The following is a 27,281-nucleotide window of genomic DNA, read 5'->3' on the forward strand; positions in this document are numbered from 1 at the left end:
AGGAAGAGCATGAGTTCTTTGCCGAGCTAAATGCGCACTTTCATTTGGTTTGGTCTGCCGCGGTTTCCGTAGCGTCGTGAACGTGCTTTTAGGAAATCCTATACACTACTGTTTATGCTCTAAAAACATTCTAAATGACTTTGTTTCGAGTAAATTATGGACGCTACCCACTCAGGACACTTGGAATACATTGGACGAGCAGTATGGAGGAATATTGACACGTTTTTTGTGGACTTTTATGGACCTTTCTGCCTCGGGCGCCATAGACCTCCATTATTTGAATGTCAGCAGACAGCAAGAAGCCTCCCAGATCTCCAGATGCATTTGAGATATCAAAAAAGTACTACAGAGTGTTGTTCAGCATGGGGGTGAGTAGAAAATGAAGGCTAATCATGTTTTGGGTGTACTATTCCTTTAACGTTTTTAGTTTAAGGCTAAGATAGTGGTTGTAACAGGAAAAAATATGAGAAACAGTTCAACAGAAATCTACACTTTTGTAAGGAAATGTTTTGTTTTTCCTTTAAAAATAATGAAGCTTAGCAAAAAGACATACTGACAATGTTTTATCCTCTTGTTTCTACAAAAAAGGCTGAAAACTATCATTTAAGAATACTGACTTCATTTGTATACACCGTAGTTCCTCATATTTATTTATATGCAGAAAGAATTTGGCAATATTATAAATACTGTGGTTCCTCTCTCTCTCTCTCATTGGCAAAGAAGATGGCTCTAAAACTTTACACACCCACTTGACTCTTACAGGGTAGAAACCATTTTCCAGAGCACCTGCTGTAGTGCTGATAACAAATGAGCGGCTGCTCCATCTGCAGCCACTCCCTGCTATCTTCATTAAAATAGCACCGAGAACTCCTTCCAAAATCACACTGGCATGTGGTAGCCAAGGGCTTTAGTGTCTAAGAGTGGTTATTTTCATTCCAATAGTCGTGTTTGCTAATGCAGATGGTGGGAAAATCCACTTCCTCAGTCCGAAACATGGAGGATTACTTCCCAGGAGGAAGAGAAGGAGTGAAAATGGTGAACAGGGATCTGCTGCAGTGATGCGCCTCTTCAGGAAGAAAATAATTCACAGTAATGTCACTAAAATCACAGAGAAGAATTTTCTTTAAAAAAAAAAAAAGTACAAAAACCACACAATGCAGACCTGCTCACATCTTAATAAGATTTTATCCCTTCACAGACTGATATCTAGTACCTGATTGGGTGCATCAGTGGGAACACAAACACTTTCAAACTGTAGGTTCGTTCGGCGGATCGTCTCTCGAGGAAAACCTTGCAAACGGAGCTTTCCAAGTATCCTCCACTTCAACGGAATAACTTTACATTTTCTGCAGCTCTTTGTTTTTCTGTAAACAGGCTGTCGGCTAGAAGCGGACGGCTGGTTTGGCAAAGAAAGGTTGGTCTAGGTATGTAAGGTGGTGAAAGAGGAGAGAAAGCAGGTGGAAAACACAATTCATCTTCGGTTTCACCCATCACTTGGTGATATGAGTGATTCCCTGAGACTAACATGAGTTGATGCTTTCCGTGAAGATTTAAATCAACGATGTTCCTCCCATCGTCCTGGCATTGATCTGGTTTTTGTTTTCTTTGCTGCGAAGACGCTGCCGTATGTCTGAGACACCACTGTGGCTCCCTGACACTTTAACTATAGCACAGCACTAAATGCCTCACATTAAAAACATTGGAAGAAAATACTACATAAATACACTTTCTCCCTTTGGGCGCACAATGCAGGACAAAGAACCCAAATGTACACATGTGCCAGTCGAGCTCCCGCTGCGCCTCAGCTGGGCACCCAGCTCTGAGGGGACGTCTGTTTGGAGCCGGAGAAGCTTCCCGAGTTCCTGTTGGCGTTCTGGGTGGATGTGGAGTCGAGGCGCGCGTCGAAGCTCAGGTCCAGGCAGTCTGCTTCCATCAGCTCGTTGCGGATGATCGAGTCCATGTCACACTCCAGGCTGCCGTTAAACACGTCCAGGTCCAGATCCCCGGAGAAGCGGTCCTGCATAGAGGCGTTTTTGCCAGAGGGCTTCAGGTGCGTTGGCTTGGCGTCCCTGTGGCCGCCTCCGTCATTGTCAGGGGTTGACAAGCCAGCTTGCCAACCAGGCACTGAAGCGCTTTCAGCCGGACTTCCACCACTCGGATTCGCCATCACAGGGTCTTTGCGGAGCAGCATAGCGTTTCGGCGAGAGTTCTGCAGGGCGATGGCGGTACTGGCCTGCGACATCAGAGGATCGGACTGGGTGAGCATGACGTTGTTGTGGCTGTGGGAGTCCAGGCTCAGCAGGTCCTGCAGGGTCTGGTGGTCACCAAAATGCGAGATGGAAGTGAAGGTTGTCTGCTTGTTCTCCTGGATGGTCTGCATAGGTGACTGCCTCAGGCTTGTGATGGAGGTGGGGCTAAAGAGAGGGTTTGGCCCGAAGCTTCCAGAGGGACTGCCCAGTCCGCTCCCGGAGCAGCTGAAGGTAAACACCGAGCCTCCCTGACTGATGGCTCCAGGGTCTTCCTCACCAGGAGGAGGCTGCTGAGTTGCCGTCAGGCTGATGTTGTCTAAAAGGTCATCCATCAGGTTGTCAGACAGCCCGTCGTTCAAGTTCATTGTACCGGCCAGGTCGGAGAGTCCTGTGGGTCCTGTGGACGGGGACATGCTGCTGGGACTGGAGTACAGCATAGGGGAGAGGGGGGAATCATCATCAGGCACCTCATCCAGCTCCAGGTTAGCCAGGATTGGGGAAAGACGACCGCTGAGCGTGCTGGCGTTGGAATTGGTCCGAGAGCGGAAGTCTGTCCAGGCGTCCAGCTCGTCACTGCTGCGGGACGTGGGACTCCCGGTCCATTTGGAGAGGCTGGAGGAGCTTTCAGAGCTGCCGTCCTGTGCAGCCTGCAGAGAGGCTTTCTTCTTGGTGGCCCGTCCTCTCGCCCCTTTGATGTATTTACTGTTGTCCATCGATACGGCCCGGCGACGCGGAGCTTTGCCCCCTTTACCGCCTTCTGGGTTGACCATCCACCAAGAGCTTTTGCCGGTTCCTTCATTTTGGACTTTCACAAACCGGCTGTGGAGGGACAGATTGTGTCGGATGGAATTCTGGAAGAAAGTTAAAGCATAGAAAAAAAGGTTGGATTTTAGCTACATTAGCATTGAAATTACACACTAGAAAATTTTTGTTTTTAGACACCAAAATATGGGACTTCATTCCTTTAGTATAATTTGATCTATCTTCATGTCTTTCCATGCTTCGCAAAAGTATTCAAACCCCTTGGACTCTACATTTAGCCATATGTGAATGGTGCGTTCAGGGATATCGGAAATGTTGGTTTTGGACTTGCCCAAAGGTTAAGTTTTTGGCTCCCCTGACTTTTACACCTTCTTCTCATTTAACCACAAAGCTTGGAATATTTTGTGGAAGACTGACGCAATGTAACACACCAGTATGAATCTAAATTTGGCTTCATTTTCAGACATGGATATACCATGGCTGTACTTTCAGTGCTGCTAGAGGAACGTTTGAACCAGTTTTCAGTATTTTTGCAAGACTGCTGTGGATCTAAGATCATCCAACAGAAAGAAGCGTTTCCATGTCACGATGCCGCCACCACCACCGTATTTCACAGTGACTGGATCATGCTGAGAAGAAAACAGCACAGTGATATGGTGTGTTCAGGGTGATATGTTGGTATTTTTCTAACCAACAACATTTTCTCCCACCTCAGCTGTGGGCCTCTGTAGCTGCTGTGTTTCTTAGTCTTCATGATAATGTTCTCCATCAGTCCTTTATAGAACAGCTGAATTCATACCAACTCTTATTTACACACAGCTGACCATGTCCATCCCTTTATGACCACAATGTACCCAACTTCTGATGGCTACTTTCAGCAGGATAATGCGCCATGTCATAAAGCTGGAATCATCTCAGACTGGTTTCTTGAACATGACAATGAGTTCACTGTACTCAAATGGCCTCCACAGTCACCAGATCTCAATCCAATAGAGCATCTTTGGGATGTGGTGGAACGGGAGATTCGCATCACGGATGTGCAGCCGACAAATCTGCGGCAACTGTGTGATGCCATCATGTCAATATGGACCAAACTCCCTGAGGAATGCTTCCAGCACCTTGATGAATCTATGCCACCAAGAATTGAGGCAGTTCTGAAGGCAAAAGGGGGTCCAACCCGTTACTAGCATGGGGTACCTAATAAAGTGGCCGATGAGTGTATGTAGATTGTTTTCCTTCCCTTTCACAATCACCGTCTCAAAATTCTTCACTTAGACCAGACCAATAATTATCAGGTATGATGGAGCAAATGTTATGAATAAGAAGACACATGAACATCAAGCACAACCCTCTGCATTTGTCATTCAGAGGAAGAAGAAACCTCAGCTTGAAACAATAAACATGATTTCTACTTCCAGAAATAGCCAACCTTCTGCAGAGCAACAATGTTTATCATTCAAAATGTCTCAAGCATAATGTGTGCATACCGTGACATAGATCAGATCATAAATGTTTCACTGAAGATGTGAGAAATATCCAGGAATTTAAAGCTGGATGTGTAGAGATGTTTATATAAATGCTGTTTGAGCAGCCTTAACACTGCAGTCCAACAGAACGCTTTGCGCCTCACACTCTGTCCTATTTCTGGCTGCTCAGAAAGGTCTGCAGGATTTCTCTGGAGATCTTCCCAAGCCTGTACAAAATGAAACAGTTGGAGCCTGCAGAGGCAGCCCAGTCACACCTCACAGAAAGAAGAGACTCTGCAGCCTAACTATGCCAGTATACTTCACTTAGAAGATTAAAGCACTACCTGTATATAAATACACTATATTGCCAAAAGTATTTGCTCACCCATCCAAATTATTGGAATCAGGTGTTCCAATCACTTCCATGGCCACAGGTGTATAAATTCAAGCACCTAGGCATGCAGACTGTTTTTACAAACATTTGTGAAAGAATGGGTCGCTCTCAGGAGCTCAGTGAATTCCAGCGTGGAACTGTGATAGGATGCCACCTGTGCAACAAATCCAGTCGTGAAATTTCCTCGCTCCTAAATATTCCACAGTCAACTGTCAGCTGTATTATAAGAAAATGGAAGTGTTTGGGAACGACAGCAACTCAGCCACGAAGTGGTAGGCCACGTAAACTGACGGAGCGGGGTCAGCGGATGCTGACGCGCATAGTGCGAAGAGGTCGCCAACTTTCTGCAGAGTCAATCACTACAGACCTCCAAACTTCATGTGGCCTTCAGATTAGCTCAAGAACAGTGCGCAGAGAGCTTCATGGAATGGGTTTCCATGGGCGAGCAGCTGCATCCAAGCCATACATCACCAAGTGCAATGCAAAGCGTCGGATGCGGTGGTGTAAAGCACGCCGCCACTGGACTCTAGAGCAGTGGAGACGCGTTCTCTGGAGTGACGAATCGCGCTTCTCCATCTGGCAATCTGATGGACGGGTCTGGGTTTGGCGGTTGCCAGGAGAACGGTACTTGTCTGACTGCATTGTGCCAAGTGTAAAGTTTGGTGGAGGGGGGATTATGGTGTGGGGTTGTTTTTCAGGAGCTGGGCTTGGCCCCTTAGTTCCAGTGAAAGGAACTCTGAATGCTTCAGCATACCAAGACATTTTGGACAATTCCATGCTCCCAACTTTGTGGGAACAGTTTGGAGCTGGCCCCTTCCTCTTCCAACATGACTGTGCACCAGTGCACAAAGCAAGGTCCATAAAGACATGGATGACAGAGTCTGGTGTGGATGAACTTGACTGGCCTGCACAGAGTCCTGACCTCAACCCGATAGAACACCTTTGGGATGAATTAGAGCGGAGACTGAGAGCCAGGCCTTCTCGTCCAACATCAGTGTGCGACCTCACAAATGCGCTTCTGGAAGAATGGTCAAAAATTCCCATAAACACACTCCTAAACCTTGTGGACAGCCTTCCCAGAAGAGTTGAAGCTGTTCTAGCTGCAAAGGGTGGACCGACGTCATATTGAACCCTATGGATTAGGAACGGGATGTCACTTAAGCTCATATGTGAGTCAAGGCAGGTGAGCAAATACTTTTGGCAATATAGTGTATATTTTCTTTTTTCTAATTGCTATTTTGGTGATGGGACGTGATTAAAAATTCCTAACTGAGTTAATTGCAGGATCTTTAATTAATGCCAACTATTCGCATGTTAATCAAAACCATATATCAACAAGATTACTTTGCAGTATACAGGCTTGGATGAAGTTGCTTGGCCTTGGAGACTCATTGCATTAGGCTCTATTTGCCCTTATCTTCTGCTAATCTGGAGGTAGCATCAAATTTGGAGCTCAATAGCTAACAAGTCTGCAGAAAGCTGCCGACCTCTCCAGTCCACACTGTGCTCCTTCCCATCTGCTTATTCCACTCTGTGGGTTTAGATGGCCAACCGCTTTGTGGCTGAGTTGCTGTTGTTCCCCATCCCTTCCACTTAGCTGTAATACCACTAACAGCTGGCAGCAGAATAAATAGCAGGAGGATTTTATTATTACAGCAAACAGGGTTCATTTGAGCTACCCATTCTTTCTCCAACATTTGAACTTTTCCTGCATGAAGGCTTGATTTTATACACTTGCAGTTATGCAAATGGCTGGAAGCTCTGATTTAAATTATTTAGAGGGCTGACACGATACTTTTTATAAACCTCCGTCAGTTGTTAAAAGGAATTTTCTAAGACTGCCAACTTTCTAATTTGCTGTAATTTCAAGTACACTGCAGTTAGAAACACACACTGCTAAACTCTGAGGTACCGAATCATTTCAGCTGCTCGCTCTGCAGTGTTTTCTAAAGCCACGGCACTAATTCTCTAAATCTTCTGGAACAGAACTGGTTGTTTTGTTGACCACTATTAGTTTAAGTCCTGCACTTTCACTAAAAATGAATCAACTGTGTTTAAAAAAAATAATTAATGAAATAACTATAGTTAATAGTTAAGTAAGCTCTGCTTACTGTGTCTAATAAAATAAGGTGATTCTTGCATTAATGGCGTCTTTAGCAGAGTCATTCACTTACACTTAATATAACATTTAGTAGGGATGCACGATATTGGGATTTTGGCCGATATCCGATATGCCGATATTTTAAAACTCATGTAGCCGATAACCGATATCGATACCGATGTTAAAGCTGGACAAAAATAAGTAGTCATTGAAAATAGCAGTTTTGTTATCCATTTCTGACACTTTGAAAAATAATAAACTCAAATATATTTTCATATGCTGATATCAAATTGATTTTTAAAAACGCGGTATCGATCTATTTTACTTTCAAAATCTCTTGAAATTTCATCGTTCTGTTACAAACTCTCGTGATATTTTGCAAATTCTTGTGAGATTTTGTTAGTAAAATAGATCGATACCGCGTCAATATATCAACATATAAAAATATGGCAACATTTGGTGAATTTTCGGGGTATTTCGTAGCATAACGATGACATATAGCAATATTTCATTAGTAAAAGAGATTGATATGGTGTTTTTAAATGGCAATATATCAGCATATGAAGATATTGGGATATTTTAATGTATCAATATTTTTTCCCTCGTCTTTAGAAGTTTTTAAGTCTGTAAAAAAAGAAGTTTTTGAGGAAGAAGAAGAAGTAGTATTTTTTATTTTTGTTTAGACTTTAGAAACTCAGAAGCTGATCAAATATCGGGTTAAATATCGGTGGGGTGGCCGATGTCCGATATTCAGTTTTAAGGCCGATACCGATAGGGGGCCGATTATATCGTGCATCCCTATCAATTGCTGGAGGTTTCTTCCTGTTAAAAGGGAGTTTTTCCTCTCCACTGTCGCTACAAGCATGCTTAGTGTGAAGGATTGTATTTGAGTCAATGAGTCGATGCAATCAACTGGTTTCCTTAGATAGAAAACTTTGTATCAATTTGACTGGATGATCTGGTTTGAACTGTAAAGTGCCTTGAGATGACTTGTGTTGTGAATTTGGCGCTATAGAAATAAACTGAATTGAATTGAATTAGTTTGTGTCTACTAACCCAAAGCTTCAGCCCATCTATTACCATTAAATTCCTACCCCAGTCGGTATTATTCCTTAATTAATCGTCCAGCCAAACGAACATGAAAGTAAATTCATAGCTTTCGGTTAATTTTTCCAAATCAAACCACTTTCACCATCTCACACTGCAAAAAGAAACCTCTATAGAGAAATAGCCTGATATTCTGCTGACTCTATGATTTGAAAACTTCATCCATCCATTTTCGAACACGCTTAATGCCAAGTGGGGGTGCTGGTGCCTATCTCCAGCTGTCTACGGGCGAGAGGCGGGGTCCACCTTCCTCCCTCAGTATATCATACACATAAGAAAATCGGAGTTGTATTTTTTCTCTAATTTTGTAATATAGATGTCAAAATTGGCCATACTCTTTCTAGGAACAGCCATTAGCTTCGGTTTACCTTGTATTGGTGCTAAAAGACTAAATGTAATTCCCGTTGAAATTAAATCTGTCATGATTTGGTAGTGGATAGATGACCCAAAATGCAGAGGCAGGGAGGCAGAGGGGATTTTCTTGTGGGTTTAATTAAAGGTTAACAGAAAACAGAGGCAGGAAATCCAAAAATCCAAACATGAAAAAACTTTAAGTCCAAACAAACTGAAAACCAGGAGATTTGAAAACTTAACAGAATAATATCACTTTCTACACTTAATCTACTGCGATCCAGAAGGGCAGCATCACCATCCATAAAGAACCATCATGACCAGTTCAGACAGAGGTGGCCTAGATTCAGCTTTCTGGTCTTTCACTAAGCTTTAATTTGTGGTGTTGCCAAAGTGGACTGCATTATATAACAGCAGGAGGATATACCGACTCAAACAAAGGCTAAAGCACTAAATCTAAACTATTCAGACGCTGACAAAATGGAACATAAAAGGAACATAAAAGCTTCATAGAGAGTAGAGTTTGCATGGGGGTTGTTTTCTCCATTTCTCTTACAGTTATAAAAAAAAAAAAGTCAGATAAGCTATTGTAAAAAATATATATATATGTCAGATGTATTTAAAGGGCTAGTTCAATATTTCTGAAGCAGCTTAGCTGTAGGCGTTGGACAACAAGATATATATAAACTAAATAGTTTGTAACTTGATTATTTAAAACCAGATTTTCTGATTCCATTTATTTCAATATAGAAATAACATAATTATTTAAAAAAAAAAATTTACAATATGTTTCACCCTAAAGGGAATTATATTTATTTACTCATTTTTTATTAATAGGCATTGGCTTAGGAACAGATATTAAAGTATTTCAAGGAGTTCTTTGTAGTTAATAATATGAGCTACAAGCTAATAGCTAATTGTTCAGTAGTGTTAAAAAAAGACCCGAAACCGTTTTTGAGGCGTACCACGGGGGACTTATACCATCTTATACCTCTAAACTCAAAAGGTAATAGTAGTTTATGTGAACTATAAAGGGAGGCTTCTACATAGAATTAAACTGATATTCTATAACCAATAAGAGGTGGTGATAAACCTGTGATGTGAAACAGCTTTAAAACAGAACAGGTTCTTAAGACATTTACATTATTGTTATGTGCTTCGGGCACATTATGATTTTTGTCCATTTCTTTTCTTTGTTTCTTATAAACTTTAGTTGAAGGATCTTTTGTTAATATATTTTGGGATTCTTTTAGCAAGTTAATTATGTTAATTTGTGGTGCTGTCGTCCGCCTATAAATAGGCTGGCCTTCAGCACGTTAGCGCGTTCCTTTCCAACCTTGTTTGGACGCCACTTCCCACCTGCTTCATTTGCTCCATCGTGCGCGGTGCGCACTTGTCTTGTCGCTGCGGCCTGCAGCGGACGTTCCAGCCTGCCATGTGGTATTTTTGTTACCTTTTTCTTACTTTTTTCTTGAGGTTTTTGGCCTGGCGGGACCTGTAGTCCTGTTTTCGATTTTTCTTTCGCTTAGGTTATCTTTTGCCTTTAGTCCGGTACCAGTAGGGGCTTCGACGGCCCTGTATAGGGTTGGCCTCCTGCTGTACCGTTTTATTCTGTTTGATCGGCCTGCCAGGTCCAACTTTCTGTTGTTACTTTGGGTTTCTTTTTTTATTTTTTTGGGGCACGGGATTTGAGGGCCGTTAACTATTTTTCTCTTCGCAGAACATCTGAAGAAGCCGAACCAAGAACAACTAAAACGGAGAGAATTTATTAATAAAATATCTTTTTTTGAACCCTCATTTTTTGTCTCGTGTCCTCAAATATGTTGTGTCCTTGGTGGGCGTAACATATTTTTGGGGGCTTGTTTAAACAAAGTGTGCCTTTTAGAGACAGGTCGTGTCCTACGGTTGGTTCTTGTTTGTTGGCGGTTGTGCTGGGTTTGTGTGTATTTTTGCGCAGCTGACGCGCGTTGCGCTGATTAGTTAGAGCATTCGGTTCTGGTGGTGCTGTAGCTTCATTTGTGCAGAGGTGTTCCTGATTTGGTGTGGCTTGATTCCAGGGGTAGACATGGAGTTTGACCTGGATGAGTTTGTTCGAGGGCCCACGTTAGATACTTTGCGTAACTGCACAAAGGATCAGTTACTGTTAATAGCCGAGCATTTCAATGTTACCGTAGATAAACGCGTTAAGAGGGGAACAGTTGAAGCTGAGTTGTTAGAAGCGCTGGTGCAGATAGGAATTTTTCCTGCTACAGTTTTTCCGAAAAGTCCTGTTGGATCGCCATCGAAGGCTTCGTTGAAAGATGACCCGGTGCGTTTGAAGGAACTGGAAGTTGAATTGGGTCGGCTTGCTTTGAGAGAAAAGGAGCTGCATCTTGCACAGCGACGATTAGAGATACAAGCCGAACTGCGTTTGAAGGAACTCGAGCTTGGTGCTGAGTCCTCACAACCCAAATCGACTGATTTTGACGTGAGTAGAAATGTTCGCCTGGTTCCTCCATTTAATGAGCGGGATGTTGATAAATACTTTACTTTATTTGAAAGAGTGGCACTCACACCTAAGTGGCCCAAAAATGTGTGGACTTTGTTGTTACAGTGTGCATTAACTCTGAAAATAATGGGAAGGAGTGGGCCAAAACTGCCTCGCTTGTTGAAACAGATGTATCTGCTGCGCTCGGTGGCGTGGGAGGCAAATCGGATAACAGGTTGGAATTAAAAACTAATGGGACGTGTTTTTATTGTAGAAAGGGTGGACACGTTATAGCCAATTGCCCGGTTTTGCAGAAAAAGAACACTAAGCCCGTCGCTCTAATTAAAACTGTGAAAGGCGATGTTCATCCGCTTTCAACACAGCCTTGCGAGTATGCTGATTTTAAGCCTTTCATTATGGATGGATTTGTTTCTTTGTCTCTAACTGGTGAAAAGATCCCTGTAAAAATATTACGAGACACTGCTGCCTCTCAATCTTTTATTATGGAGGGAATCTTGCCGTTGAATAACGACACTGCGATTGGCTCTGATGTTCCAGTGCGTGGTTTTGGCATGCAAGAAATCTGCGTTCCTCTGCATAAAATCGTGATCCAGTCTGAGCTGTGGTCTGGTGACGCTGTGGTTGGGGTGCGTCCTAGTTTTCCAATAGCGGGCATCTCCATGATCATGGGCAACGATTTGGCTGGGGGTCGAGTATTGGTTACCCCAGAGGTTACACCTGTTCCGGTGTTGAGCGACTGTCCAGATGCGCTCGCCCGTAAATTCCCAGGTGTTTTCACGTCATGCGCAGTTACGCGTGCAGCGCTTAAACGTCATCAAGCCGAGAGGAAAGATGAGTTTGACTTGAGTGGAAGTTTTTTGTTCAACGCTGAATCCGAACATGTTCCATTGAAGCGAACTGTGGAGGATGACATGTTGGATGTGAATACGCTATCATGGTCTAGGAAGCAGTTGATCGAGCTCCAGAAAAGTGATAAGAGTTTGGAGTCATTGTTCGGCGATGCATTAACTGATAAGCCTGACTCCATTTCTACTGGCTATTTTTTGGATGATGGTCTTCTGATGCGTAAATGGACCCCTTTGAATGTGTCTCCTGTTGAAGAGTGGAGTGTGGTGAAGCAGATTGTTGTTCCATCTCCATATCGTTCAGAAATTTTGCGGTTGGCACATGATAATCCGTTAGCGGGTCACCTTGGCATCAGAAAGACCTATGATCGCATTTTGCGTCATTTCTTTTGGCCAGGATTGAAGAGCGATGTCGTGCGCTATTGTAATTCGTGTCACTTTTGTCAAGTGTCTGGAAAGCCAAATCAGACGATTTCTCCTGCTCCTTTGTATCCCATCCCAGCCATCACTGAACCATTTGAGAGAGTATTGGTTGACTGTGTGGGTCCGTTGCCTCGAACCAAAGCGGGGAATAAATTCTTAGTAACGGTGATGTGCACCTCTACTCGTTTTCCAGAGGTTTTTCCGGTGCGTAAAATAACTACGCCCGTGGTGGTTAAAGCATTGACAAAGTTTTTTTCATTGTTTGGTTTACCTCGGGTTGTGCAGACTGACCAGGGGTCTAATTTCATGTCTAGAGTTTTTGCACAGGTTTTACGTCAATTGGACATAAAGCACTGTCATTCCAGCGCTTATCACCCAGAGAGTCAGGGCGCACTCGAGCGTTTCCATCAAACTTTAAAAACAATGCTTCGCACCTACTGTTTGGAGTTTGAAAAAGACTGGGATGAAGGTGTACATTTACAAATGTTTGCTATTCGGGAGGTGGTTCAGGAATCTCTGGGGTTTAGCCCGTCGGACTTGGTTTTTGCTCACACTGTTCGCGGCCCTTTAAGGCTGTTGAAAGAGAAGTGGTTGTGTGACAAATCTAACCTGAATTTGTTAGACTATGTTAGTAATTTCCGGATGAAGTTGAATCGTGCGTGTGAGATTGCTAAAGAGAATCTTAAAACTGCACAGGCTAAAATGAAGTCCTTGTTTGACAGAAGGGCAGTTTTGAGAGTTTTTCAGCCTGGGGAGAAAGTGTTAGCGTTACTTCCGGTTCCTGGTTCCAGCTTGCAAGCGCGCTATAGTGGGCCTTATACAATCACGAGAAAGGTTGGTAATCGTGATTATCTGATCTCTACTCCTGATCGGAGGCGCACTTCACGCTTATGTCATGTGAACATGCTGAAGCCGTACGTCGAACGTGCATCTGCTCTGCATAAATCTATCAGTTGTGTTTCCAGTGAACGAGATGACGCAGATGTCGGGGCAGCTGCAGATGCACGGGAGGAGCTGTCCGGTGCTGAACCTGAAGATGACGTTTTCTCCCCGGCTGTTACTGAAGGGAGGGTTCCAAATTCAGCGGTGTTGGGGAACTTGCCTCTCTTGTTGTCACACCTTGATTTTTCCAAGCAGGCTGATGTGGTTCATTTGATCCAGTCTCATAGGTCTCTGTTTGCAGATATTCCCACTCAGACTCGTGTGCTCAGCCATGACATTGACGTTGGTGATTCCAGGCCAATTAAACAACACCCGTACAGAGTGAACCCAGACAAACGGCGCCGTTTGCAGACGCAGGTGGAGTACATGGTGGAACATGGACTTGCTGTTGCCAGCAGTAGTGCGTGGAGTTCACCATGTCTCCTGACTGTTAAAGCCAATGGGGAGGACCGTTTTTGTACGGACTTCAGGAAGGTAAATGGGGTGACTAGGCCGGATTGCTATCCACTCCCTCGTATGGAGGATTGTGTGGACCATGTGGGGGCTGCCCAGTTCGTTACGAAGCTGGATTTGCTAAAGGGGTACTGGCAGGTGCCCTTAACGGCGAGAGCCCAGGAGATTTCCGCCTTTGTCACACCCGATGATTTCCTTCAGTACACCGTGATGGCTTTTGGGATGCGTAACGCCCCAGCGACGTTTCAACGGCTAATGAATGTTGTTTTGTCGGGTTTATCATTCTGTGAGGCTTATTTGGATGACGTGGTGATTTGTTCTGCTACCTGGACTGAGCACGTTGACCATTTAGAAACTGTTTTTACGCGTCTGAGTGAGGCTAATTTGACGGTTAATCTTTCTAAATGCCAATTCGGCCACGCGACAGTGACCTATCTTGGAAAAAGGGTGGGGGGAGGTCAAGTGCGCCCCGTTGAGGCTAAAGTAGAGGCCATTCTATCTGTCCCAGTACCCACCACTCGTACTGAGCTACGCCGCTATCTGGCGATGGTTGGCTACTACAGGGGGTTTTGTAAAAACTTTTCCTCTGTGGCTGCCCCGTTGACAGACCTACTTAGCCCTAAAGTGGCTTTTATTTGGTCTGATCGGTGTCAATCTGCTTTTGAGCAAACTAAGCATTTGCTGGTTAATGCTCCTGTGTTGTCTGCTCCTCGTTTTGATGTACCATTTAAGTTGGCTGTGGACGCTTGTGATTCTGGTGTCGGAGCTGTCCTGCTCCAGGATGGTACTGATGGGGTGGAACATCCGGTTTCTTATTTTTCTAAGAAACTGGATAAGTATCAGAGATGGTATTCCACCATTGAGAAGGAGGCATTAGCGTTGATCCTTGCTTTGGAACATTTTGAGGTGTATGTTGGAGGTTCTAGCGGATCTGTGGTTGTTTTTACGGACCATAATCGGTTAGTTTTTCTGGCTCGCATGCGGAATAAAAACCGCCGCTTGATGAACTGGTCTTTGCGACTCCAATCCTTTAACATCTCTATACAGCATGTTCGTGGTAAAGACAACGTGGTGGCCGACGCACTCTCGCGTCTCTAGTCCCGTTTGTTTTTTTCTCTGAATGGGTTGGGGTTTTTTTTTTACTTCAGACCCCATTCAGAGTCTTTGGGTGGGGGTGTTATGTGCTTCGGGCACATTATGATTTTTGTCCATTTCTTTTCTTTGTTTCTTATAAACTTTAGTTGAAGGATCTTTTGTTAATATATTTTGGGATTCTTTTAGCAAGTTAATTATGTTAATTTGTGGTGCTGTCGTCCGCCTATAAATAGGCTGGCCTTCAGCACGTTAGCGCGTTCCTTTCCAACCTCGTTTGGACGCCACTTCCCACCTGCTTCATTTGCTCCATCGTGCGCGGTGCGCACTTGTCTTGTCGCTGCGGCCTGCAGCGGACGTTCCAGCCTGCCATGTGGTATTTTTGTTACCTTTTTCTTACTTTTTTCTTGAGGTTTTTGGCCTGGCAGGACCGGTAGTCCTGTTTTCGATTTTTCTTTCGCTTAGGTTATCTTTTGCCTTTAGTCCGGTACCAGTAGGGGCTTCGACGGCCCTGTATAGGGTTGGCCCCCTGCTGTACCGTTTTATTCTGTTTGATCGGCCTGCCAGGTCCAACTTTCTGTTGTTACTTTGGGTTTATTTTTTTATTTTTTTGGGGCACGGGATTTGAGGGCCGTTAACTATTTTTCTCTTTGCAGAACATCTGAAGAAGCCGAACCAAGAACAACTAAAACGGAGAGAATTTATTAATAAAATATCTTTTTTTGAACCCTCATTTTTTGTCTCGTGTCCTCAAATATGTTGTGTCCTTGGTGGGCGTAACAATTATAAGTAATAAAAGCAGTAAAAATCTATAAAATAGATTTTGTTAGGTTTCTGTTTCTGTTATGTTTTTCTTTGCTTTGCTCTTTGTTTTATAGGTTTTTAAGGTTTAATTCTTATTTTGTTGTGTTCCTTGGGGTTTTTTCTCTGTTACTGTCTCAGTCTTGGTTCTGTAATATTTTCTTTTTAGTGTTCAGTTTTGCTTTACTCTGTTTTCTAGTGTTAGTGGTTTTATTTTTATTTTACTGTGTTCTCTGGATTTTTCGTAGTTACTGTATCAGTCTTGGCTTGGAAATGTTTTTCTTTTGAGTGTTTCATCTTTTATAGTCTTTGTGGTTTAACTCTTATTTTGTTCTTTTCGGTTATTTTCAGTTCTCTGGTTTTTATTTGTTGGCCTCTGCTGCCCTCTTGAGTTCTCCTTTTTTTTCTTGCTCCTTGTTTCTGCTCTGCTCACACCTGCTCCTAATCTGCTCGTTAACCCTCTCTTTGTTTCAGTCCCCTACAAATCCTCTCTTTGTTCTGTTCTTCTTTGCTGGGTCCTCGTCTAACTTCCTCCGACTCCGTCTCTCTGAGCCTACCTCTTCTAGATTGAATCCCCCCTGACGTCTCCACGGTTTCTGGTTTGTTTTGACTTTGTTTTCATGTTTGGATTTTTGGATTTCCTGCCTCTGTTTTCTGTTAACCTTTAATTAAACCCACGAGAAAATCCCCTCTGCCTCCCTGCCTCTGCATTTTGGGTCACCTATCCAGTACCAAATCATGACAGATTTAATTTCAACAGGAATTACATTTAGCCTTTTAGCACCAATACAACGGAAACTGAAGCTAATGGCTGTTCCTAGAACGAGTATGGCCAATTTTGACATCTATATTACAAAATTAGAGAAAAAATACAACTCCGATTTTCTTATGTGTATGATATAATGAGGGGGGGAAAAAAAATTTGCAGAATGTTCACATTTTGGACAAAGAAGATGGGGTGTTTGAGAGGGGCGTGAAGGAAGCCATCTATGTTGAGAAAGAAAAAAACTTAATCAGAGGGGGTGGTTTCAAAAACCTACAATGCAGCAATTGAGTTGATTCCCTCCCTCTGTCATCGCAACCCCCACCCCCCTACAGGGCAACAGAACACCTCGCCTATTCAGCCAGGCCAACAATTCCCTCTAACGACCCCCCTTTCAGAAACATAGACAGGTATGGGGCATTGCAGGCTAACAAAGAAGCCAAACGACCCCCATTCCTAAGGGGCGGACTCCTTCGTCTGATTTAATTTGCGTATTTCTAAGCCAAAACCAGGCTTTGTTTTGGGCCACTCTATAAAACCTGGAACTCAACACTAATTCTGACATTTTTAATAGAAAAAGCTTCCTGGATGGAAGAGAAACATCTTCAAACTTGGAAACAAAGTCCAGTGGATTGTTTTTTTAACTTTTTTGGAATTTGCAGGAAGTCATACATACAATCAAAAGCTTAAGCTAACAGCTATTCCCAGGTGTTTCCAGTCCAAACATAATTTCTTAACTCTTAAAACCATCTCCAATCTGGAAAAACATCATAGTAGGTTATGTGAAAAACATCCCAATGATGTGAAATGTTTTAGTTTTTGTAACTGATAGGAAAGCTGTAAACAAACGCTCTATAGCGGTTTAGGCTAACGCTGTTAGACTCCTTTTCACTCTGCCAAACTTTTCTGTTAGAAATTCTCTTTAAATAGAAACGCTTTACATGTCCCATTCTCAGTCCATGTTTCACACAGGAAGATCACTGCTGGTGCATCCCCCCCCCCCCCGCTTCCATTTTCCGTAGAAATAATCACCAGATGCAAATGTGGTAACAGTTACTTGCAGTTATTCATAAACTAGCATAAAACCCACATGTTTTTCAGATTAAAGGCTTTTTATGACAGTAGAATTACCAGCCATTAGACTCTGCGCCTGACCGTTTAATTAAGGGTGCCTCCACAAAGTGATATTTGGGGGGGTGATGCAGCAAAAGCTTGAAATTGGATGTTTATGTGATGTAGCTACACAGGAATGTAAAGGTGATGTAGAATAATGTGATTAATATTACAATTCATTGGTTGAAGTAAAAAAATTAATTAAAATAAAATAGTTTTAATCCAATATAAAAATAAATATGCTAACCAAAGACACCAGGGGAGCCTTATACTGGTGGTAAGATATTTTCCACTTATAACCTTTCAATAGAACCCCACTTTAAGGTCCAGAACTTTCCCTTTAAGCTTCAGGTCGACTGCATGCAGTGTGAGCCAAACGGTATTTAAAAGATAAATCACAAAAATAGCCCCCCCGCCCCACGCAGTCACAGTTTGATGAAAGCCTCGTACTGAGCCGGGACTGGAGCCGTGCCAGTTCATCCAGAGCCACAACCAAAGAGAAACACTCAGCTGCTCTCTCACACTGCTACACATTGACCTACATAATATATAGGCGATTGATTCCTGCTCCCAGGCCACAGAAAGAGTGAGAGTGGCGCACAGTGGGGCTAAGCTGAATTGTGAATGTGTGCAGAGGGAGTATATATTTAGACTGGATTTGTCACATCCCCGACATGCTGATGACACATATAGATGACCAACCTCTGATGGATTGCTGAATGCACAGAGAGACAAAGCATCTCTGAAGAAAAGCTGATGTCAGCACAACTCAGACTTCAACAGTAACCCTTTCCTGGTCCAGCTGGACTCTGTGTGCAGCAGCTGAACACATCTGGTGGAAGACGAATGGAAACCGAAAACTTCTAACCAACTAACTGGATTAGCATCAGTTTGTGTGGCGGTTGTGTTATACTTCTGGATTTTCATCATTTCACACAGTCGGCGCGTATCCAGCCCGGTTAGCAGCTCCCAGGGAGCGGCCTCCCTGCCGCAGTTGTACGAGATTACAATCCTATTTCCCTCCCCTTCATCTAAATCCTGCAGAGAGCTCAAAGCTTTCATCTGACTTGATTCCATGTCAGATGAATTGGTTCAGTCCTGCAAAAACTAATCCTGACAAATCAATTTGATGCAGAGGGCCTCGTCAGTGAGGTTGTTTCACTGCAGTGTGAGCAGTTTCTCTGAAAGTGAAATTAACTTTGCATTGCATGTTTTTCACCCACGATTTTCATACCCGTCTGTCATCACTGGATTACTATGCATCTGCATTTTCTATGTATAGTTATGTGTTACTTGAATCGCTCTAAAAGATTCACACCCTGTTTTCTCACACCACTGAGGTACGAAGTAGATCTAAAAACATCAGAATAAGTCAGGTTTTACACTAATGTTTATTAAGCTGTTCTTTGCATGGACCAACCCCTTAAATTAAAGGGAATATTCTGAAGAATTTTTGTTGGCAAAAAGAACATATCTTTGTGATTAATAACAGATTTTCACAGGATTTGAAAAATGCTGCAGTTTTAAACAAACAATGACAAAAACAGCTGGGTATGTTTTTGTTTTTTTTTACAGTGTCCTTTCTGGCAATGTGGCAATAAGAATAATTGTCTTGATGCCAAAAAGAGCCCAACAGATTTTACTTTCACAAGTGTAGCAGTACAGCTATCGCCATATTGCTCCACTTGTTTCATGTATGAAATTGCTTTATTATAATTATGCAGGGAGTTTTACAGTTTATATGGACACTGCTATGTAAATAGAGCAGAAAAACATAAGAAGAAAAGAAAAAAAAAAGAGAAAAGATGAAAGAAAGAGGAGATAGAAAGGGTTAGAATGGGTATGGTTTTTATGTTTTTGGGTCTCTAATATCACAAGAGTGTGAGTGATGGCCTAGTGGTTAGAGCAGCGTGCTTGTGCTCTGCCACTGGAAAAAAATTGAAATCTTTTTTCTTAAAATAGGTGTAGTTGTTATTGGATTTAGTAGGTAAAAGAGAGATTTTGCCAATGGAACAAGACAATTTACACTTAGAATAAGAAAACACAATTGCATTGTCTTATTTCAGGTGTATTTTATCTAATTTTCTTATTTTAAGAGCAAAAATACTCATTCCATTGGCAAACTATCTCATTTATCTACTCAAATTAAGGGTAAATACACTTAATTTAAGACATTTCTACTTATTTTTAGATCCTTTTTCCAGAGAGAAGGTTGCAAGGAGCCGGTTGGATCCTCACTGCCTGCATTCTGGGTCTCTGAGCAAGACCCTTAACCTCACACTGCTCCCCGGGCGCCGCACAATGGCAGCCCACTGATTCTCCAAGGGGATGGGTTAAATGCAAAGTTCAATTATTCTTAAGAGGCACAAGAACTTAGTGGCTCCAGCTTAATGATTAATATTTTCCTTTTTTTTTACTTTTCGTACTTCTACGTCATGCTGGTGGACAAACCACTAATCATGTCTTAAAACCAGTGTTGGGCGCGTTACTTTGAAAAAGTAATTAGTTATAGTTACTAGTTACTTCTCCAAAAAAGTAACTGAGTTAGTAACTGAGTTACTCCCCAATAAAAGTAAACTAGTTACTAGTAAAAGTAACTATTGCGTTACTTTTGCGTTTCTCGCCCCCGTAACCCTCCCCACCCGGCCCCCACCTTCTCGCCGTGTGTTTCCAAAGCCAGCTGAATAGAGCGGACGACAAAGACAAGAACCTGCAGAGAGTTTAGCATTTATTGCAACTCAACGTAAATGACATCAGGGGGGAACGCCATCTGACAGGCCTATGAACCCCGTCAGATAGCGTTCCCCCTGCTTAACATGGGGGGAACGCTATCTGATGTGGTGTAAATCTCATCAGGCTGCATTACCTCTACTCATGGGTGTAAAGTTTTTTAACAGGGCGTTCAGATCTGGTGATTGTATGAAATTAATAACTGGGGATGTCTGATTCTTAAATGCTGTGTGTTGTTATAGATACTGAAACATCCATCCATCCATCCATCCATCCATCCATATTTCTCTCTTTCTCCATATAGGCTAACATTTGATCCTTCACGCTCTCCATAGTTACCCTGTGGCGCGAGCTCAGGGTGGCTGTTACGCGCCTTTAGCAGCAAGCATGCACGTTTCCTGTCGCTTGCACGTTGAATCGTGATGCAGGGGAAACCGTATCTGATGGGGAAACGCAGCTCGACGTAACACCGGTATTTCCATCTGGAAAACGCTGTTTTGCTGCTGGAGTCCTCCTCACTCTCCATCTCTCTGTGTGTGCTGTACGTTAACACCCACCAGCAGAAACACCCACCTACCCAACTGACAGACGGAATCTCACTATTCATCAGCCATTCTCATCCTCCCCTCTCTCATGACAAGGCGCGCACAAGTTCTATCATAAAAAAAAAGGGTAATTGTGCGACCTGAGTAACGCGCAGTAACGGGGTGTCTGCAATGGTAACGCTGTTACTTTAAACGCCGTTACTCCCATCATTGGTTAAAACATTGTATAACCTTTATTTTTTTGTTGTTGTAGCTATTGCTATTGCTGGGTAATTAGTGAATTTGCTATGCAATTACAAATTTACAAACTGCAATTTTTAAAATACCAGAGACATTCAATTGGGTCGCATTAACAAGAGTATGACACCGACTTTCTCACTGCAGCCCTTTAGGTGGGTCTGGTACAACAAAAAAAGTTAAAGACGAGAATTCCCCAATTTTCTTATAAACACATTAATAAAAGTCATAAACGTTTTGTTCTACACGTGTAGACCCTTTATGATGGCAGCGTGGCACTAGAATCAAAGTCGGGTTGCAATATTCCTGTGCTTCCGTATTTTTCGGGGTTTGTCTTAAAGCGCTGCCTCGTGTCGTCATGCGGCTGCCTTCAGCAAAAGCTCGCCCCCTGGTGGCACAGCAGTATAAAAACAAACAGAGAGGCCGCCTCTGCATTGTTGCCAACTCAGCAACTTATTTGCTCTATTTAGCACTTTTTCAGATGCTTGAAGCCCCTGTGACACCTTGACGATTTAACCAGCATATGTCTGACGTACGAAAAATCTAGCAAAAACGCTGGCATACGTTGGATAAGCTATGGTTCAGTTTTTCATTTTGTGTATAAGTTGAGAGCCCACTGAAGCACGCTGTCACTCATCGACATATGGCAAATGAGTCGAGAAATTTCGACATATGCCAGCGTATGCTCATACCTGGGCCATAAATTACAGGTAGGTTATTTGATCGTTGACATACCTTAAGTGTCAGTTACTCATAAGTCGTGGCGTCTAGCTTATTCAAAACCTATGAGTAACTTGTGCATATCTTACGCGTAACTTACCCAGAACTTATCTTCGACACATATCAACATATTTGTCGTGTTCCAGACGACCGCTAAACGTGTTTCTATCTTACAGCTACCGTTTAATTGCATATTAGCAGCTTTTTGGCATAAAAGGGGTTCACGGGAGGAAAGCGTTAGTACTCCTCCAAACTTCATGGTGAGAAGACGTTCCACAAAAGACGGAAGATCTGGCAAGGCTAAGATGGGAATCCATACTCGCTGTCCTCCAACATCAGCATGATCTCATCAGTTGGACTCTGTTCCAGTTGTAGGGTGAGCGTGAAGGTGAGTGTGATGGATCCTCCCTGTGTTCACGCCCACGGCCACATCAACACACTTCCTAGCAGATATGATGCTGAATCTGCCGCCACTGCAGACCTTCTTTCTTTATTTTTTCTATTTTATTTATTTTTTTGGCAGACGGTAAAGCAGCTAGGTTAGTATCACGATCAAAGACATCTTTTTATGCAGGCCGGGCGCCTCTGGGCGTACTGCTGCCCCATCATGCATCATTTAATGGGCATTACGCTGCCGTGCGTTATGCATCATTTAGGGCTGTCTTTGGACATAAACTCTGGACTCGCTATGACTACTGTATGTATACCCCCAAATTGAAATAGAAACAAAGAAAGTTCAGTGTATGCAAGCGTTTTACAAGATTCTGGGATGTCATAGCCTCGTGAGACCATCCTGATCTCACAAGCTTTCAAGATTTCGCTCGCTAATCAGTCTGGAGACTCTCCGTTAAAGAAAATTTCGAACCGTTCACCAAACGAACGTCCAATCAGCGTTGGCTTTGAGGCGGGTTGAGGTGTGACGCAACGAGAAGCGCGACAGTTCAGTCTAAAGAACATGGCGGCTTCAGCCGATGAAACTAGCGTTAGCGTGGCTATCGAGCAAGTTTTATCGGAATTACAGAGTATTTCTTCACTGAAAGAAGAGCAAAACACTGCTCTGGAGGCTTTTCTCAGAGGAAAAGATGTTTTTGCTCTTCTCCCGACTGGCTTGTGGTTGTGTTTTCGTCGTTGCTCTGTTAGCATGTCATATGCTTCGTTGATCTGATTGGTTTATTTGGTCCGTCTATCACCAACATAGGCCAATCAGCTAACCGGAATTTTCGCCCCTTCCCAAAATTACTTCAACGGAAGGTTTCCAGATGGATATGCGCCGCAAATCCATCTGGCGGAGTCAGGTTAGGGATGTCAGGCATACTCTGGCTAAATTGTCAAGGTGTGACGGCGGCTTTATAGACTTTTTTTCAAAGCAAAGTGAATGAGCCCCTCCCTCCTGCAAAACAGAGGGATTTGGTCAAAATGACAGCATAAATTAGGCACAATGTCGCCATTTTAATTTGACTATTGACCATGAACCTTTGTGGAGGCTTAAAAAGAAGCCTGCTACCTTCACCAAGCCGGGATGCCGCTGTACCAAACACCCACGGCCCTGGATGTATCACTGCTGCCTCAACTGAACCAGTGGGCAATAAATGGTATCGACAAACATCATCGGGAATATTTTAGGCAGGGATGAGTCTGATGTTTCTTTTTAGACTATTTTTATCCTGTTAGCTGTAATATAACCATCACAAGGAGAACCCGCTGCTGCTGGGAAGGGTGCCGCCATTTTTACACTAAATAGCAGAAGTGCATAACCGAAGTTGGTTAATTCGGCTTAATTTTAATTTTAAATCCTTTTTTAAGCTTTTCTTCCAATAAAGGATTCTTCACTTTGAAACTGTTTTTTTGTTTTTGCAAACAAAAAAGACAGAAAAAAAATTCACACTGGAATTTCTGAAGGAAACATAAACCTAATGTCAGTTCATTTTATACCTTAACCAAATTTATTACCTTTAATCTCTCCTATGAGGGCTAACCTCTTATCCTACCTTGGTGAATGAAAAACCTAGACCTACAGTCTGATGATTTAATACGACTTCATTAAATTCCCGTGATGACTGACTTCCAAAGTTTGGGACCAACCCTTGTACTTCCAGATATACCTTTAAAAATGGGGGCAGCCGTTGGGTACTCTAGGTCACAAGTGGCACTAAATCCAGCGAGTGTGTGTGCTACAACTTCAGATCAGGCTTAAATTGGAAGGAAACTGGACTTTCGCTCAGATTTTTTAAAGACATTTCAACACCTATCCAGGAGTCATAGTTAATTCTGTTGGTTTAACGTAGCAACCATTCAAAGGCTCCAGGATAGGCATCAAAATGTCTTCAAAAAAACAGAGCGAAAGTCTGGTTACTTTTCAATTTAACCCTTTTTTGTGGTTGCTATGACCTTGATGACTGAGAATTTACACAGGAGTGCTTGAACATCAGAAAAAAAATCCAAATAAATATTTGGCAGCAGACCTTTATTTATGGCAGCCACATTTATTTAACTCAGTGACAGCAGCCTATGAGAAAGTAATACAATTCGAATTATGTTTCACATTTGAAACACACGCGTTTGAGCGTTTGGACAGATGCCAGTCCAAGCCTGAGCATACACCTATTGAAGAAGATGAGCCGTGTGATCAGGGGATTGCTGCTGGGCCTGACCAATATCAAATGCTTTCCAAAGTCCATCATGCTATACTCCTGTTCCACTCATGATTCAAACCAAAAACAACAGTTTTCAATAATAGGTGAACCATAAGTCATCAAATTTCCACAACCATTCCATCCCTCACCCCGATTTTCAACTCATTTTTAAAAGGCAGAAGACAAAAACGTATTTCACAGAATGTTAGTGGGGTAGCTTCTGCTTATTTATGTCTACACTGCTAAAAGAATTATCTCAATAAGTATTTATTTTTCTTTTAAGGAGAATTAAGGAGATAAGTAAGACACTTTGCCAATAGAAAGAGATAATTTACATTAAATTAGGGATGCACGATATTGAGATTTTGGCCGATATCCGATATGCCGATATTTTAAAACTCATGTATCCGATAACCGATATCGATACCGATGTTAAAGCTGGACAAAAATAAGTAGTCATTGAAAATAGCAGTTTTGTTATCCATTTCTGACACTTTGAAAAATAATAAACTCAAATATATTTTCATATGCTGATATAAAATTGATTTTTAAAAACGCGGTATCGATCTATTTTACTTTCAAAATCTCGTGAAATTTCATCGTTCTGTTACAAACTCTCGTGATATTTTGCAAATTCTTGTGAGATTTTGTTAGTAAAATAGGTCGATACCGCGTCAATATATCAACATATAAAAATATGGCAACATTTCCTGAATTTTCGGGGGATTTCGTAGCATAATGATGACATATAGCAATATTTCATTAGTAAAAGAGATTGATATGGTGTTTTTAAATGGCAATATATCAGCATAGGAAGATATTGTGATATTTTAATGTATCAATATTTTTTTTAAGTCTGTAAAAAGAAGTTTTTGAGGAAGAAGAAGTAGTATTTTTTTTTAGACTTTAGAAACTCAGAAGCTGATCAAATATCGGGTTAAATATCGGTGTGGTGGCGGATGTCCGATATTCAGTTTTAAGGCCGATACCGATAGGGGGCCGATTATATCGTGCATTCCTACATTAAATATAAGAAAAAACAATTATATTGTCTTATTGCAAGTGCATATTATCTAATTATCTTATTTTAAGAGTAAAAATACTCCTTCCATTGGCAAATCATCTTATTTACCCGCTCAAATTAAAGGTAAATACACTTACTGTAATACCTTTTTACAAATGTTTTGATTGTTTTTGCAGTGTAGCATTAACAAAGCATTTGTTTTAGTTAGCAAAATGGAGGTTAGCAAAGCTAACTCATTTAAAGTTTTCTATTTATTCCCTTCTAATACTGTTTTTCAGCCCGGGTCCTCAACACTACCTGCATGTCTTGGATGTTTCTCAACTCTCACCCATGTGAAATCAATTGATAGCAATCATCTGAATCTGGTCTGCTGAAGCAGAGATGCATCTAAAACATGCAGGGCAGGGAGCCCTGAGGAACCAGGATCTGCACAATGATTCATTGGCAAACCATTACCAGCAATGATGGAGAAGAAAGATAAAGTGGAGTAAAATGTATATAAATATAATAGCAATACTTTTTTCCTTCTCTAAAACCTAAGAAATCTTCTCTGCATGAGTTTCCTCACCAAAACGTAATGAATACATTTTATTGAAAACCTGAGAAACAATGAGCAGCATGTCAAGTAGGGATGTTCCAAACCCATATAAATCATTCCCATAGCCATAAAACTAATATGGGATTTAATCGATCTGAATCTAAAATCTTCGATATTTTCCTGCTGATAGAAACATTCTGCTTCTGGTAAAAGTTTCTTTAACTCACTGGTTAAATTTTACAGGGATCCGTTGTTTCCGAACCTTTTGTTGTTGACTTTTGTTCAGCGTTTTTGTAACATTACTTGATCGAAGCTTTTTAAACATTTTATATTACATAATAAGCAATAAAAGCGTGTATGATAATATATCTGGTCAATATCGCAGCCAATTCTCAAAGCTGCAATATCTGTATCGAAAAATGAAAACTTTGTATTGGGACACCCCTTAGTGATGTCATCAGGGGCATTACCCTCAGAGATGAAAGAGCAAAGACTGACTATATCTGCAGTGAGTGATTTTAGAGAAAAGCCTGGCTTTAACAATAGCAGTGTGTATTGTGTTTTAACATGACCACAGTGTTGTCTTTGTTGTACTGACAGCACCATCATGCTCACCTTCCAGCCAGCAGAGCTGTTGCTGTCGCCTTTGTCCTTGAAATATGGCACAGACCTCACCATCCAGTCATAGATCTGGGACAAGGTCAGCCTCTTCTCAGGGGAGCTTTCGATGGCCTGGGTAATGAGGTCTGCATAGGAGTAGTTCCCCCAGGCGTTCCTGCGGGCGGAGGACTTCCTCAGCTGCTGGGAGGCCGAGCCGCACAGAGCCGCTCCGGGGATGTGTGCGGAGGAAGGGGATCCGTCGGCGGCCTCCTCTTTGCCGGGGCGGCGCTGCACCTCCAGCGGCTGGGAGATAGAGCCGCTGCTCGGCTCTTTCACCGAGCCGCCGTCTTTCTGCGCAGAGCCTCCCTCCGCGCTCCCCCCCTCATCATCCTCCTCTTCGGGGATTACGTCAGCGTCGCTCGCCCCGGGCTTGCCCGCACCGGACTCCGGACGGGGCAGCGGCCAGGTGCAGGAGCGCGGCCGCTTCTGGGGCTCGAAATCCGGATCAATCTCAACGTTCGCTGGAGGCTCGTCAGAGTTCAGCGGAGCCTCGGCCATGTTAGTATCGGTGCCTGTTTAGCTGCTCTGGAGATTTCAGAACCGCTCGGCTCGCATTCCATCAATGTTGCGTTCAGGCTCTCAGGGACGGTTTGTTTTCAATGCATCGCGGGATGCAAACCGGGTCCCGCAGCCCAGACCCCGCACGTGTCCGCCTGTCCCTCAGCGTCGATCCTGCAGCTCTGAGCGCCAACAGACCATCCCTCAGCCCCACACCCCTCACCATGCGCTACAGGAGCTAAATCTGGAGACACATCCAAACTGCGTTCCCTCACGCGCGTCCCGCACACCAGTCACCAGTGGAATTAGCAAACGAGCCCCCCGCATCACAGCTCCATCACCCGGT

The 27,281-nt window shown here is 42.8% G+C and overlaps 1 protein-coding gene across 1 annotated transcript in view; it reads right to left on the minus strand.

Moving 5' to 3' along the window:
- Positions 1 to 328: 328 nt before the first annotated feature.
- Positions 329 to 27,281, minus strand: part of foxo3a (forkhead box O3A) — a 27,308-nt gene continuing 355 nt past the window's right edge. The window contains exons 1-2 of the mRNA XM_038299550.1: positions 26,393 to 27,281; positions 329 to 3,100 (exon numbers count right to left, since the gene is read on the minus strand). The exon at positions 26,393 to 27,281 is cut by the window's right edge and continues 355 nt beyond it. Coding sequence (XP_038155478.1) covers positions 1,802 to 3,100; positions 26,393 to 26,935 — 1,842 coding nt within the window. The 5' untranslated portion in view covers positions 26,936 to 27,281 and the 3' untranslated portion in view covers positions 329 to 1,801. The remainder of the gene's footprint in view (positions 3,101 to 26,392) is intronic.

This window comes from Cyprinodon tularosa, unplaced genomic scaffold (assembly GCF_016077235.1).
Source record: "Cyprinodon tularosa strain WSP-4 unplaced genomic scaffold, ASM1607723v1 ctg430, whole genome shotgun sequence".
Taxonomy (NCBI): domain Eukaryota; kingdom Metazoa; phylum Chordata; class Actinopteri; order Cyprinodontiformes; family Cyprinodontidae; genus Cyprinodon; species Cyprinodon tularosa.